The 17,183-nt window shown below is 32.6% G+C and overlaps 1 protein-coding gene across 4 annotated transcripts in view; it reads left to right on the forward strand.

Annotated features, from left to right (window-relative positions):
- LOC133849105 (putative uncharacterized protein DDB_G0283779) overlaps positions 1-17,183 on the forward strand; it is a 44,757-nt gene that overhangs the window by 2,697 nt on the left and 24,877 nt on the right. The window contains exons 1-2 of one of the 4 annotated variants that reach the window (XR_009895327.1): positions 514-609; positions 9,885-10,866. Coding sequence is in view for 1 of the 4 variants with exons in the window: in XM_062284980.1 (XP_062140964.1) it covers positions 1,628-1,815; positions 9,885-9,933 (237 nt within the window). In the remaining 3 variants the exon portion in view is untranslated. Of the gene's footprint in view, positions 1-513; positions 610-1,532; positions 1,921-9,884; positions 10,867-17,183 lie in introns of those variants that run through there. The other 3 variants (XM_062284980.1, XR_009895326.1, XR_009895328.1) reach the window with 3 other exon arrangements.

Here is a 17,183-nt window from a genome sequence, read left to right on the forward strand (position 1 = left end):
TTAGCTGGCAACACCGGCAACAGCAACAGCAAAAGCAACAGCAAAAGCAACAGCAACAGCAGCAGCTGCGTCTGTGGCAACATTCTCGTCTCCGGCGCTGTTGTTGTCAGCTCCGTTCTGTTCTGTTCTGTTCTGTTCTGTTCTGTTCTGTCCTTCGCCTTCGGCTCTCAAATGGTGTGCTCTTGTTAAAGGAGTTGTCGTTGTCCGTTGTAGTTGCAACTTGCTTCCGTCAGTTGTGCCGGAAGTTGAGAGAGAGAGAGAGCGAGAGAGAGAGAGTGCACAGAAAAAAGCTTTTGGCACTATATTTTTTGTTGTAGTTGTTGTTGTGTTGAATTCGCGGCCTCTGTTAACGGGGCAGCAAATGCAAATGTTGTTTGTGTGCCTGGCCAAAGACAAAAGCACACCAAACGCAGTCGCAGTCGCAGTCGCAGTCGCAGTCGACGCCGACGCTGGCAGCAGCAGCAGCAACATTTGTTGTTGGCCGCTTTGGTCTCATCGCAGTCGCATCTCGGTTCTCATTCGTGTGCGGCGCTTCACCGCTAAGCGACGTCTCAAAAAATATATTTCGCTGCCTATTTGCTGCCTGCCTGCTTCCTACGTACGTACACGGTATGTGTGTGTGTTGGTGTGTGTGTGTGTGTGTTGGTGTGTAAGTATGTGTGTGTAAGTCTGTTTGCTTGCCTGCTTCGTGCTTCGTTTCTCGTTTCTCGTGTTTCGTTCTCTTCGGCTGCGTTCGCTCGTCGGCACTTTGACTTCGTCGCTTCGTCGCTTCGTCGCTTCGTCTAACGCTTCGGCTTCGCTTCGCTTCGGTTTCGTTTCGGCTTTTGCTGCTGCGACGTCAGCGACGACGGCGGCTGCTTCCAAACGTTCGCTGGCCATGCAGCAAAAACAGTTTACATTTGTTTTTCCGCGTGCTCGCACACACGTTGACTGACACGGTGTCTGCTGCTCTGCTCTGACTCGGCAGCTCAGTGTGTGTCTGCCAGCCAGCCAGCCAGCCTGCCAGCCAGCCTGCCTGCCTGCCTTGTGTCAGTCAGTCTGTCTCGTCTGTCTGTCCGTCAGTCTCAGTGTCTCTCTAAGTATGTGTGTCTCGATTGCGATGTCGATTGCGATGTTGGTGGAGTAGTGACCGGAGTTGCATGGCCGAAGAAGAACTAGAAAACACTCGAGCTTGTTCCAGTTACTCGCTGCACTTGCAACCTGCAACCTGCCACTTGCCACTTGCAACACTGCCAAAATTAATTTGATCAACAAACACACTCGACACTCATACGTCCAGTAAGCCAGGCATCACTTTTTTTTCCTTTTTTCTTTCCCAACTTAATTTCAACTTCATTTTTTTCTCTGCATTTTGCAAATTTCGACTTCGGCTCGCCGCGCGGAAGTGCAACCAAAAAAAAAAAAATTTGAAAAAGCGGAAACGGAAATAAACCCAAAAAAAAAAAATAAATGAAAAACATAAAATGAACTTGATTGCCAATTTTTGTTCTCCTTGATAACTAATTTTTTTTTTTTACAAATTTTTTTTATGTGATGCAACGAAAACAAATCGAAAACAAAAAAGAGAAAATAAACCTGAAATGAAATAGAACAAAAAATAAAAAAAAGAAGAACGCGCGGAGAAGAAATGTTGAATGAAAAATTAAGAACGCAGTGTGTGTGCAAATTACAAAGCAACAACAACGATTACTACAACAACAACAACAACCACTGCAACAGCAACAGCAACAACTTCTACAACAGCAACAACAACAACAACAACAGCAGCAGCAACTACGACAACAAACACAAGTTTGGAAAACAAATAACTAAAGTGTAAAATTTTTGCAAATAGCAAAAAAACAAAACAAAAAAACAAGCAAAAGAAAAATCTCTCACACACACAGAAAAGCGCCGACGCAGCTGCCTTTAAGTACTGAGGTGTGTGTGTGTGTGTGTGTGTATGTGTGTGTGTGTGTCTCTGTGAGTGTGTGTGTGTGCGATCAAATCTTTGAAGCAAGTGTTTTATTCTTTTGCAACGCTTTGAAGTATTACAAAGTTGATCACAATTTATTCACATTTCTCTCTCTTCTCTCTCGTCTTCTTCCTTTTTGTATATTTTTCTTTGCGTTTTTGTGCACAATTTATTGCCGCTTTTGTGATTAAACAAATTATTTATGTGTACGCTGAGATCTATTTTGTGTTTGCACGTTTCTCACAATTCACATTACGCAATCTATTCCAAAAAAAAAACAAAAAAAACAAAAAAACAAAAGCGCAATTTTATTGTGATCAAGTGTGGCTGACATTCAATTCAATTTCCAACAATTTCTAAATATATTCTTTACATAAAAAGACTCAAATAATATATTTTATTTTCAAATAAAACTGTTTTTGATAAAGAAAAGATTGTTTAACATAATTTGCTAAAGTATGAACTAAAATGTTGATGAAATCGCAAGTTTAATGAAAATTTCAAAATTTAATTTTTCTTATAAAATAACAACCTTTATTTCAATAAAAAAAAATATAAAAATATAAAAAAAAATATAAAATGCCATACAATGAAATTTAATTTTGATAGGAACAAATGTTTATTGAAAATTACAAGTTATATTTTCTTTATAAAATAACAACCTTCATATCAATAAAAATAAAATCGCAAGTTTAATGAAAATTATAAATTAAATTTTCGTTATAAAATAACAACCTTTATTTCAATAAAAAGCAGAATTTTTATACAAAATGCTAAACAATAAAATTTAGTTTTGATAAAAGCACATGTTTAACGAAAATTACAAATTATATTCTCTTTATAAAATAACAAATTTTTCACATTTGTTTAGTTTTTTTGTTAAATAAAAACTTTCGTTTCAATGAGAACATTTTTCGTAGTTGATGTTTAAAAAAAAATTAAAATTTTCTTTTCAATAAAGCGAACATTTTTTTAGCTAAATAACAATTTATATATTTTTTCCCATTTTCATATAAATAACATTTTTTTTTATTGAAATATAAATCAAAGTTTTTATAAAAAAAAACGTTTCACACAAATTTCTTTGCTTCATTTAAATGACACCAAATTTGCTTTATTTTTAAATATGTTTAGACAGTTTTTAGTTTCTTTATATTTATTTTTTTTTAACAATATATGCTGAAGGAATTATTTTATTTTATTTGTTCTACAAAAGAAATAAATACTTTTTAACAAAATAAATAAATGCTTTCAAAAAAATTAAATTCAAAACTTCTGAAAACTAGCTGCAAAATTAGCAAAGATATGAAAATAAAATGAATAAATTGTGATTAATTTTAAAGCTGCGATATCATGAATACACACATTAGAAAAATTTAATTGAAAAATGATTTTATACAATATACAAATTGAATTTGAGTTTCGTTGCCATAAGGAACAAATTTAAATATACAGAAATTTGTGACAATAGGCACTAAAATTTTATCAATTTTCTGTGACTTTTCAGAATTAACATTCAAAGTTTCTATAGCGAATTGAATTGTATGATATAAAAGTAAATTAAAATGTCATTTATTAATTTATGTTACCTTTTATGTGTGCCAAAATTTGATGTAATTAATTTGACTTATTTTTTGCATCATTTAAATGACGCTAAACTTTATTTGTTTTGAAATTAGTTTAATTGCTAGTTAGTAATTTGTTTTGTTTTTTTAATTTAAGAAAACTTGTTTTACAAATTCTATTAAATTAAGAAATAAATACTTTTATTTTATAATAATTTTGCAAACATATTTCAATTCGGAAAGTTCCTCAACATAAAAGTATTTTGTTAAGTGATTCTACTTTATAGAGAATTTTTTCACTTTTAAAACATTTACACTTAATACATGAAAAATTATGAAAATGATTTGAAATGTTTTTTGTTTTCATTTTCGTTATTCTTGTGGTTTGTTTTTTGTGTGATGTATTTCAAACACGTTTTAGAAAAATTATGGCGTCAGCTGCTGTGCAAAACATAAACAAAACAAACGCATAAAAAAAAAAAAAAACTACAGATAAAGAATGAATGAAAAGACGAGAAAAGAAAAGAAAAGAGCAGAAAGGAAAATAAAAAAAACTATTATTTGCCGCATTTTGTTGTTGTTGTTTGTGTTTGCGGCGCTCATTTCGCTCAACTTGTCCAAATAAAATAAATCTTGAGTTTGAAATGATTATTTCTCCTCTCCCTCTCTCTCTCTTTCCATCTCTTTATTGTTGTTTTTGTTTTGGTTTCTTTGTGAACAAAAATTCCGACCATTCCGATGTTGCGAGTCGAATCATTTCTGGTTCCACATAGAGATCTATTAATATAATTTGATGCATTGCCTTCATCGTCATCTTCGGTCAGTCTTCTTACTCTTCCTCTTCTTCTTCTTCTTATTGTTGTTGTTGTTTTTGTTCTTTCGTATAAACGCTTCACCTCTCCAATGGGGCTTAAGACCTTATGAAATATAGATTGAAACAAAAAGGAAAAAAAAAATTATGTCAATTAGAAATCTCTTTCATCTTTTCGACAAATTTTGCTGTGACAGATCATTTTATTGAAGAAAAACTAAAATCAAAAACTGTTCTTTGTGGTTTCTATTTTTTTTCTTTATTTTTGAAATGTTTTCGAAAGCATCATTTGGATTAGTTCGGCTGTCAAAGTTTATTGCATTTTTTGAAATAAAACATATTTCGTTAGGGATTAAAAAATTGCTCATTTAATAGCCGGCAATTAAAGCTATTTAAATATATTTTGAAATTAAAGGTTATGCCATAATTAAAATCATTAAACTAATAATTGAAATACTTGCTAAAAGTGACTTTTGATATGCAAAAGTGTGTGTTTTTGGTTTTTGTGGCTGCAGTTTTTGGCTTTATGCCTGTATTTAATCTCTTTGAAGCACCCTCAACGGAAGCATAAAAAGTTGGCAAATTACGAGAGCTCTTCTTCTTCTTCCAGCTTCCAGCTTCCAGCTTCCCTCAACAAATTTGATGGTGACATATGAAATTTAAATTCAATTTCAAAGAGGGGGAAAAAAAAGAGGAAATCATAAACATGAACTGAAAATTGCCTGAACATAATTACAATAGCAAATAGAGAGAGAGAGAGAGAGAGAGAGAGAGAGGGAGATGGAGAGAGGGAGAGAGAGAGAGATAGACAGAGAAGTCAGCTAACAAATAAATTATGCATTTTTGCATTAAATTGCAATAATTTAGCGATTGGCGAACAGCTGCAAAAATCACAAAACGCCATTTTTTATGCCTGACCCAATTTATGTATATATACATATATTAAAAAAAAAGAAGAAGAAGAAGAGAATAAATATATATCACATACACACACACACACAGACAGAGAAGTGCCTGACACATTTGTCTGCTGCTGCTTTGTTGTTGTTCTTGTTGTTGTTTCACATTTTGATATTTAATGTAGAAGCAGCAAAAGCAAAAGCAAGAAGCAGAGTCGCTGCATAACGGCAAATACTCGTAATGCGGGCTAAAAACAAAAGTGACGACGCTTCCTTTATTGCCTCCGACATATCCTCGCATTGTTTGTTGTGTTGTCGTTGTTCGTCGCTCTGTCGCTTTGTCGCTTTGTCGCTCTGTCGCTGTGTTTGGTTGCTTTGGCCCCGTTGTCCTACTTTAAATGGTCTTTAGGTCGTCTGGGGTAAGAGAGCGCGCATTAAACTCTCTCCAATATAAATGCATATGCATGTCCATGCATGCACATGTCTATGTGTGTGTGTGTGTGTGTGTGTGTGTGTGACTTTATTTGTTTTCTACTCTGTACGTGTGTGTGTGTGTGTGTTTGGCCGCAGCTATTGCCAGCAAATCAGGCAAAGCATAATTGCATACAGCTCGTCTAAATAGCAATTACACACACTCACACTCTCTTTACCTCGCTCTTCTCTTCATTCTCTCACTTCTTCTTCATCTCACTCTCTCTCTCTATCTCGCTCTCACACCTTCAATAAACCAAAAAGCAAAAAAAAGTAACCGCAACATCAACGTCAACTGCTGCAAAGCTTTTGACGAAGAAGCAGAAAAGAAGGAATTGAAGGAAACAACAACAACAGCAACAACAACAACGTCACATAACGAAACGATGCGCTAACTTGCTTAAAGTGCATTCTAACAACCGTACGAAAGAGCAAGACAGCGATAGAGTGAGAGACGCGAAGAAAAACAAAGAAGAAGACAATGTTGAAGAAGAGGTCGCCAATAGGTGCTTTGAAAAGTGGTCTAGTCAGTGTTGTTGTTGCTCTTCTTCTTGTTGTTGTTGTCGTCATCGTTGTTGTTGTTCTTGTTGTTGTTGTTGTCGTCATCGTTGTTGTTGTTGTTGTTGTTCTTGTTGTTGCTGTAAGTTGTTCGTAAATGTTGTAGTAACATAAAACTGGCGGAGTCTTTGTTGCCTGTTACTTTGTCATGTCTCCAAAAAAAAAGGGAGAGAAAAAAGAAAAGGAAAAACTAAAGAAAAAACGGAGAAACTGAGAAAGAGGGCGTTGCTGATAATACCCATAATAAGTTAGACCCAATTTACACTTTCCTCTGCGCTCGAAACGTGCCACAAAAAATTGTTTGCAACTCGCAATATTTTCTCGCTACATAGTTTGTTATATCATCATCACCATTTGCCACCGCATTCCTATAGCGAATATACTGAAAATATATTAAATTTCAATTTAATTCAAATGCAGAATTTGGTCCTTTTGAAATACTTCTAAAATATTTAATAGAAATGCAGAATTTTTTCTTTTAAAATGTAGTTTGAATTGTGGTTTATTTTTAATTTAAGCTACTTGATTAAATTTATATACACTAATTTTTAATAATGAGTTTTTGTTTTTTATCATTCGGATTTAATCAATTTTATATTTAAAATTTAATGAATTATGTGTATGTTAATGTTAAAGTATTTTTTACGGTATATATTTTCATTCAGTTGATCAGTTCTTGATATGCCTTCTAAACCAAATTTACAATTTATATTCAAAATATAGTTATTAGTTCATTTATCACTAAAATACCAAATAATGGTTTCAGTGTTCATTTATTCTTTTTTTTTTTAAATAAATACAACATAAAAATTTAACACAATATTATCATATTAGAAAATACTTATAGACAATGCTTATAAGTAGAATTTTCTGCAATGAAATGTAAAATTTGACAAATATAAAATACTATTTAACGAATATTTCAATTATGTTTCTATATAAATGCCCATAAGTGAGTTTTCTCAATAATAACATAATATTAAACATCTTTTATTTGTATTAAAATTATAGTCTAATTATTGGGGAATACAATTTTTGAGAAGTAATTTTTATTCGACTAATTTTATTATGTTTATGTTCAAGTTATATTTTGATTATTTGCAGTTTTAGTTGTTATATATTCTCATTCTCATGAATTTATGTGCCAATTTTGTTCTATAAATTTATCCAATCTTTTGTAATAAGTTTATAAAATGTGCTGCAAATCAAATGTTGGCGCATATTCGGATACATTGAGAATTTATCGATTTATTTATTTGATATTTTCATCTTTTGCAATTCACTTTAATTGATTGAGCTACCAAAGTTGGTCCAATCGATGAAATGAAGTCGGAATAATTGAATAATTAATGGATTATAAATAGAAGTAGTAGATTCGGATAATTGTCGACTAATGTGATTTGAATGGGAGACGAACATTAAATATGCAATAGTCTGAGACGATTATAATTCGAGGTCTTTGGAATATGCAAATCGTTCGAAGTTAGTTGAGGAAATTTAATTACTTTGGTTCAAACAGAGAAATCATAACCACTTAAGTCTGAATAAAACAGTTCAGGCAGTTTGCCAAACTTCTCTTTCTCTCTCTCTCTCTCTCTCTGGAGAATTTCTTTTGTGTTCGGCATTACACAATATATTTGATGTTATGGCATGACTTTTAATACAACGCGGCCAAAAACATAGTGACCGACATTCCTCAACTACAACTTCGTCATCGTCATCGTTCTGTCATCGTCATCGTTCTGTCATCGTCATCGTCATCGTCATTTTCATACCTTTTGTCTTTGTGTTTGTCTCGGCCCGGAAATGTTCGGTTCCTTATATGCGAGGTGTGCCTCATTATGCATATAAGTTTCCTCATTCTTTTCCCTCGCCTTCTTCTTTATAGTTTGCTCCCTTTAAAAGGTTGCCCATAAACATGAATTGAGGAGTATGAGCCTCTCTATATCTACTATCTCTTTCTCTTTTCTTGTCTACTGCTCTTTCTTGTTTATAGTTTGTTGCTCCCTTTAAAGGTTGAGCTATATACCACTATATGTATATGAAGCCTCTCTCTATGGTATAGTATATATACTACATATCTTTCTATATCTCTGCTTGCTCTCTTTCGCGCTGTCTCAATAAATTTGGGTTCTTCTTTTCGTAACGTTTCGAAATTTCATTGTCTATTAGTGTGTGTGTGTGTGTGTTAAATAGCAATCTTATTGTTGCACTTGTATTTGTTGCAAAAGTAGGACATTCAGCTGCAGGTAGCAAAGAGAGAGAGAGAGAGAGAGAGAGAGAATGTGGCGTGCATAGGCGACGCGACGGCACGAAATGTGCAACACAAAAGTTTCGCCATTATTGGCTTATGAGGTGAAATTTATTGCAGCATAACTCAATGCGCTTCTCCGCCTTGCCACCTTGCCACCTTGCCACCTCCTTGCCACATGCCACCTATTGGAAGCGTTGGCTGAGAAACTTTTCAGCGCATATTGTGGCAAGCGTCGAATGACGGGCTGATTAACTTTTAAAACGCCAACTTTGGCCAAACCAAAAAATAATAATAATAATAATATTAATTTTGCGAAAATATCTTTCTTATATGCGGAATTTAATAAGCACAGAGCATATATCAATTCGATTTTTATAAGCTACAGAAAACTTTTGACAAAACTTTTAAAATTGCGTTAAGCAGATTAATTAGAAAATTATTTGGAGTACCGAAATTTTAAGAGAGTAAAAGTATGTATGTACAAGAACATAAATTATTTATAAAGAATTTAAGTGAATGCAAAATTTATATTTTTTTTTGGTAATTGAAAGTTAAATCTCGACTTATAAATTAAGATTTGCCAATTATAAAGGCATTTATATTTTATTTCATTAATTTAGTAAATCTATTGGAATTATATTGAGTATGAGCAACTAAGAGGTCTTAAACTCTATTTTTATAATAAATCAGCAATAATTTACATCAGGAAGAAATAAAATTTGTATTAAAAGCGACACTGGCAATCTCAATTGATTTAGCTTCGCATCATTATGCTATCCTTTTCTTTCATTTGTATTTTATAAACACATGTTTACATACATTCTACATTCTACATTGTACATGCATATGTATATCCCTTTCATTTGCACTTGCTGTGTGCAGCTTGCCAAGTACTGCAACTTTGCGCCTTCTCTTCTCTCTTCTTTTTCGTAAATGCTACGCAGTTGTTGTTTTGGGTTCAACTTCAGCTGATCGGAACAACCCCTTAATCTGTTGTTTCTTCTTTGATGGCGCTGTTGTTGTTGCGTTTTGTAACATGCGTGTTGTTGTTGGACTCGCAGCATTGTCATTGCTTTTGTGTTTGCTTTTTCAAATGCGCTGTTGCTGCACTATTCATACATATGTTATGTATGTGTGGTGTTGTGTTCTCTGCATATCGCTTTGATCTTGACTTTGCATTCTGCAAATGCAAAAACCTTGTTGTTGTTGTTTTTGTATGCGTGTCGTTGTTGTTCTCTGAGTAATATTAATGAGGATTCTTGTCTTTGCAGAAATGCGCGCCTTAGTGTTGTTGCTTTTTTGTCTTTGCATATTGATATTGTCAAAATTGTGATCTAATTATTGTGATTTTGAACTTCTTGTTTCTTTATAGCACACAAGGTCTTGGATATGAGAAATTGAATAATGGACAGATGAAATGAAGACTTGAAAGTATAAAAAACAAAAGAAAAAACCAAAATGAAATAGAAAGCAAAAACAAAACGGACAACAGATGCATTAAATATTCATATAAATTACACTTATTTAAACAATTACAAATAATAATAATAATATAATAATAATAATACAATTAATAATAAATATTAATAATAATACTCGAAGCTCAAATAGACTGAAATAGAGTCCAAATATATTACGAAAGTAAATGCAATTAATTATACATATCATAAAAAATAATTAGCAATTGCATTTAAGTTTAAACAAATACAAGTTCGAACAATAGCAACAACAATAACAATAACTACAGCAACAACAACTGCAACCAAGAAAACAAACAAAGAAAAACAAATCAAATAATAAATGAAGCAATATTCAATTGAAAACTAATCACAACAACAATAACAACAACGTGAATTGCGTGAATAAAAGTGACAAAGAAAGTGTTTATTGTGCTAGAAGAAGTGCGAAACAGAAACAGCGAGATAGAGAGAGTGTGAGAGTGAGTGAGAAGGAGAGAGAAGTGTGTGAGAGACGCGCGGCGGGCGTCGTGTGACTGGGCGGCCAGCAAAACACAATAAGAACAAAAACAGAAAACAGAAAACCAAAAACAAAAAGCAAGAACAACAACAACAACAACTAGAGCAATGTTCAAAGCAAGAAGAACAAACGAGACGCGGCGCCAAAGCAAATGAAATATAATTTGAAAACGAAAATGCGAAAAACTTTACGCGCCTAAAGCAACAAGGGAGCAACTGCAACAACAACAACAGCAACAACAACAGCAAGAGAGCGCGAGCAGCAAGAAGAACAACAACAACGACAATAAATATAATAACAACACCAACAACAACAACAAGAAGACAAAAGAAGAAGGAGAAGAGAACGAAGAACAACAACAACTAGAGAACAGTCAGGTAAGTTAGTCATGCCATAAAAGGGGGGAGTAAGCAGTGGCGGGGGAAGAGTGCAGAGTGTGGAGAATGGAGAGTGAAGAGTAGAGAGGAGGGGCGCATGCAAATGCTGTTGATTGATATTCTACAATATTTAAAATAATTTGCCTTCAGTTTGCTTTGCTCTGCGGCTCGAGATTCCAAAGATTTTTTCACGCTCATTGACAGCAAAGGAAACCGTCGCTGCCTCAGAGTGTGTGCGTGTGTCTGTGTGTGTGTGTGTGTGGGGTAGAGTGGAGGAGGGGTGGGGTGGGGTGCGTACGTATGGCCAAAGGAAATCGTGTTGTGGCTGAAAAGCATTTGAACTATTCATTCCATCAATTTGAATCCCATAAAATACTCATTTAATATTAATGTATTTTCTAACAAGTGTCTGTGTGTGTGTGTGTGTGTGTGTGTGTGTGTGTGCAGCAGTTAGTTGCATTTATTTTTAGACATTTAATTTGCTTTCATTGAGAACAAAAATAAATACGGAAATCAATTTGTTGATCGATGCGCAAGGTATTCAAATCATTTTGCACTCATTTGCAAACTGTCCGCAAATATTTTCGATATAAACAAAACTATATATATTTCATTTTGTTTTGATAGAATTTCTATTATTTTATTAAAATATGTAATACTAAAGAAATATTTAATATTCTAAACTTCCTTTATAAAAGAGAGAAGTCAAAAATGTCTTTTAATTGAATTTTTAACATTAGAAAATATCTTTATAAAAATGAATACTACAAAAAATCAATAACCTCAATTAAAATTAAAATAATTTTCTATTCTTTGATCACAACATGTTTTTAATATTCATGTGTTTAAATCTCCTTTAAATCTTAAAACTCAAAATTGTAATTTAGTTTCATGCTTTGATTAAAAATATGACGAATTTAAAAGAAAATCTTAATTAAAATGTTCTTTATAATAAATAATAAGCAAATACTTTGATCTTAAAATGTTTTTTGATAGTATACTCATAAATAAAAAATGCAATATTAATATTTCTCAACCTTTCTTAAATCAAATCCAATCTCAATTTAATAGAAAAATATAGAAACCCTTGAAGAACTAATTTCAAGTGAATTTCATTGAAAACTTAAAAGAAACAAATAAAAAGAAAAGCTTAAGTTGAGGCAGAGAAAATAACGAAAAAAAAAATTGAATTGAAGAAGAAAATGTCAAATCGGGTGCTGGAAAAAATCGCAATGCATGGGAAAATTCGTTGGCCATTCATTGAGAACAGAGAATGGCAATCAAACATACGCCAGAGAAAGTCTCCACACACACAGAGAAACACACACACATAAGTATGCGAAACGTTGAGTTCTAATCAAATCAAAGACTTGCCAAATCATAAAAGTCACAAACACTTCCGTTCCCGCACTTTGCTTTAAACAAGCGAGCAAGCAAGCAAACAAACAAACAAACAAACAAGCAACCAAACGAACAAAACTGGCTACAGGAAATGCTGGCAATAGATGGGGAATGGGGAAGGGGATGATGATGATGATGATGATGATGATGATGATGAGAAGAAGAGGGTGGCGGAGGAGAAGAATAAGTTAAAGTGCGGGTTGAGAAATTCGCCAACTCTAGAGGGTAGAATGCTTGAATCCTAGGGGCGACCCTTTGCCAATCAGTTGTAGAAATTAAATAAATTATCCAGCCAATTTATAAGCATTACTTCTGCACACACACACACACACACACACACACACACATACTTATGCAGATGAGTTTGAAAATTGTTAGATTCCTTAAAGTGCTTCAGGGTCAGGGCTATAAAGAATTTGTAACAATATCGTTAAACTCGAAAATGTTAAATGACTTGTGATAAACAAATCTAGGAATGACTTTATAATAAGATTGTTGCAAAGGCTTTGAGTGTCCTTAAACAGTTAAGAAGGGTTCAGAAAAGGATTAATTTCTATATTGTCAAGAAACTTTATAATGTTTATTTCGTTAACAAAACTATTATAAAGCAAATTTAAATATATTTCGATGTTGCAGTCTTTAATAATGCATAAAGACTAAAATTAATTTGGAAATTAATATTCAACATTCCATAAATAACATTATTAAATAATACAAGAAATAAATAGTTAATAATAATAAAATGTAATAAAATAAATTAAAAAAAAAGAAAAAATACAAATAATATAAATTGAATAAATAATTAAAAAAGACAAATTGTAAATTTCTTTATTGATCTCAGACAATAAATTCGCAAACAAGAGATACTAATATACAAAAATATTTCATATCTTCAAATAAAAAATGATTTTGAATAATGTAGGTTTATTCTCTTTCCTTCATGTGTATTCTTCTATTTTTAAATGAAGAGTAAAATAAGAGAAATTTATATCGAAGAGTTATTTATGATCTATATGTAAATTGATTATTGGTATAAAAACACTTAAAAATCTTATTGCTCTCAAAGTGTTTTCAAGTACTTATAAAAATTAGACACATAAAATAACAAATTATGTTAGTTCTAAATAGTTTTTATAGCCTTAGAGTAGAGGGAAATGTATGTAACAGGCACAAAAAGTATATATATTCTTGATCAGAGTCAACAGCACAGACGATATACATATCTATGTCTGTCTGTCTATCTGTCCGTCTGTCTGTTCGTCTGTCTGTCTGTCCGTCCGTCCGTCCGTCTGTCTGTCTGTCTGTCTGTCTGTCCGTCTGTCCGTCTGATTAAACACCTAGATCTCAAAAACTATAAGAGATAATGATATATTTTCTATATTACCATATCAATATACCAAATATATATTTCGGTATTTTGGCTCTTTATTCTATATTCGGTATATTTTCAAAATATTACCACACTATTTACTTTTATTCTAAATGGGTAGCGGGTATCTCACAATCGAGCACACTCGGCTGCAGCTTTCTTAATTGTTTATCAATAAAATGAAACAGAAATTGAATTTATTTTACATTTGACTTTATTAGTTGCGATAAACTAAAGACAACAAACCATGAATTGTTTAAACTAGAAAATTAAACCTTTAAAAATGAAACACTTCAAAATTCAAATTAGTTGAATATACACAAAAATTAGTGGAATTCATTTTATACATAAAATAAATAAATATAATATATATAAAATTAAAAGAAATTAAATTTATTTTACTTGCTTTTTTGATTGAGGTAATTTAAATGCAATAATTGTATGTTTTATCTTTATCTTTGAAACATTAACATTTGAATAGTTTCCTAAAAAATTGTTTTTAATTATGAATGGATGCGAAACTTTGTTGCAGTGACACATCGAATTAAAATGTTGTATATTGTTTGTGTGCTCGAAACTATTTTGTTGGCGCAGAAATGATAACAAGAGAACGAAAAGGAAAATAAACACAAAAAACAGTTTCGTCATAAACAGAAAATATAATTCGTTAGCAGTGCGAAGTTGTTGAATTGAGTATTGCTTTGCACTTGACGCGTGTCGAAGTTTTGCAGCTTGTCAATTGAATTGGCTGGCAAAAAAAAAGAGAAATGAAATGCATTCGGTTATTTGGTTGAAACTTTACCGTTTGCTAAGCACAACAACAGCAACGATAGAGAGACAGAGAGAGAGAGTCACACCCCCGCACACACACACACACACACCGTGCCCCTGCCACAGAGCGAGTGTCGAACGTTTCTGGCTTGTCGCCTGCCACTTTGTGGCAATAAAAAGTTCGTTTATAAACAAGCAAACATGTCTAGAGATGTTTTGTTGCTGTTGCTGTTGCTCTTGCTGTTTGCTATTATTGTTATTGTTGCTGCATATCACTCAGCGGCTTGTTGGGGATTCCCCTTCCCCCTCTCTCAACACAATGCCACAATCTGAGCGAGCATAATAAAATTAGGTTTTTCTGGTATCAGGAAATGCGAGTGTGTGTGTGTTTGTCACAGAGCCAAGGAAAGAATTATGTTTTAATATGACTTTGAAAGAGAGAGCGAGCGAGAGAGAGAGAGAGAGAGAGAGAGAGAGAGAGAGAGAGAGAGAGAGAGAGAGAGAGAGAGTAGAGTATGCACTGTTCGGTGTGTGAGAAATGAAAAGCATTTTTCACATTCATGTTGTGTGTCGTGTCTTGTTGTGTGTTTCTTTTTTGATTCGAAAGAGTGAAGGAGGCGGAGGCAACAGCGGGAGTCTGGGTGGAAAAGGTAATAAAATGAAGCACGTGCGTTTGTGTGTGTGTGTGTGGGGGATAAATTTTCACGCATAGTTGGTTGACGCCTTCGGTGTTCTGTGTGTTGCCGTCTTTTGGGAGGTTCGATTCGATTCGGTTTGGTTTTTAGCAGCATTGCGTATACGCCCCGTGGGATGCATCAACATTTAATATATATGAGCATGCTTCGAGCATTTAATGCGATTACCCGTCACTGCCCTTTGTTATTTATAATCACCCAATATTCCAAATATATATATATTCTATGCTCGCTCTGTGTATTTTACTGCTAATTAATTTTAATTGCAATTGCGGCCACCCAAAAATATATCGAACAAAAAACACACACACACACACACACACACAAATTGTGTGCTGTTTTGCTAATTTTGTGCAGACATTATGATTGGTTGATTGATGAATGCACGATTGCGAATGCGAATGCGAATGAATGCCCAATGGTTTTGCGTTGAGTGAATTGCTTTTTGATCGATTTGCGGCGCCCATTTCATGGGAAAGGGGGAAGGAGAAAGGGGGAAGGGAATCAACAACAAACACTACGAAATCAGATCAGTGTTGTAGGAAATCACTGTCGGCAGGCACTGTTACTTTTCATTTAGGCATCATGTTTTGTTTTTCTATTCGGTTTTCGTTTCTCGTTTTTTTTTTCTATTTGCCGCTCTGAATGATTGGAGTGTCGAAATGGGAATTCATTAAATTAGGATTGTCAGTGAGTCATTCGCATCGTAGATTACACAAAACGCGATGAACATGAGAACACACAAAGCGATTCGAAATTGACGGCACGATAAAATAAATAAATATTTGACGAGCAAAGTTATTTGTTCTGATATTTGTTTGTGATCTATTTTTAAAGTGCCACAACTACAGATTCGAATATGATAAAGTAAACTATTAATGCATTTAATTGTTGTGAGATTAGCAACTGATGGAAAGCAACAAATAAGTATTTTTATTTCTGAAAATATTACTATTTTTAGTACAATCAAAACTGGAAATCCTAATAAGAAAAGACAAACAATAAATAAAAAAATAAAAAAGGAATGAAATAAATAAATATGTTAGATGCAACATTTTTACTACTAAATCAAGAAATTGTCAGAAAAAAAGCTAAACAATTAATAACTTCAACATTTCTAGTTACTCTATTTAACTTCGCTTAAAAGTCAGACAAAGTAATTAAGAAAGAAAGAAAAACAATATACATATCTCATATATTTAAAAATACTTTGCTGTTATATCTAAACTAATTTATATATGTCTACAGTCAGAATTAGAAATTACATTAAATAGAACTAAACAATAGATGAATTTAATATTTCTAGTAGTTAAACATGGAATTTAATGTGATTTGCAAGCAGACAAAGTGATATGAATTGTTGGGTTCTCAAAGTACACAAATAAATATAACTTTTATATATAAATAGGATATGAAATTCTTACTTATTTTATATAGATTAATATTTAGTAAAAAATAATCATACCCGCTAATTATAGGGTAGAAGGGTATTAGAACTTTGTGAATGCCAATAAATTCATGAAACAGGCTGAAGAGAGCATCAACGACCTTAGAAATACTTTTATATATAAAAAACCTATACGTCTGAAGGATCTTAGTTTTGGCTGATAATCTAGTATATTGCTTTCGATTTTAATTTGGTAAATTTTATAATGAATACCTTACTTTTAAGCCTTTATTCCAAATATAAAGCGGGTATTCCACTGTCGAGCACACTCGACTGTAGACTGTCAAGTTATATCTGAAATTTATTGAATTTTTGGGACAAACAGGAAACAAAATTTGAATAAGTCTTAATATATTTATATAAATAAAATACACAACAAAATGTTAATATTCATTACTAAATTTCAATGCGAGATCCGAAATAAAATAAATATATATTTAACGTACAAATTTATAATAGAAATATTCATTTAATATAAATCAAATGTAATAAAATGTTCTAAGCAGAAAATATTGCAAATATTTAAGCAAAATAACGATTTAAGTGCTCAATATTTATTACATTAAACAATATGAAATTTCAACAAAACTATATACATATGTAATTCTTAATATATTTATTTAAAAAACAAAAC

This window comes from Drosophila sulfurigaster, chromosome X (genome assembly GCF_023558435.1).
Source record: "Drosophila sulfurigaster albostrigata strain 15112-1811.04 chromosome X, ASM2355843v2, whole genome shotgun sequence".
Classification (NCBI taxonomy): Eukaryota; Metazoa; Arthropoda; class Insecta; order Diptera; family Drosophilidae; genus Drosophila; species Drosophila sulfurigaster.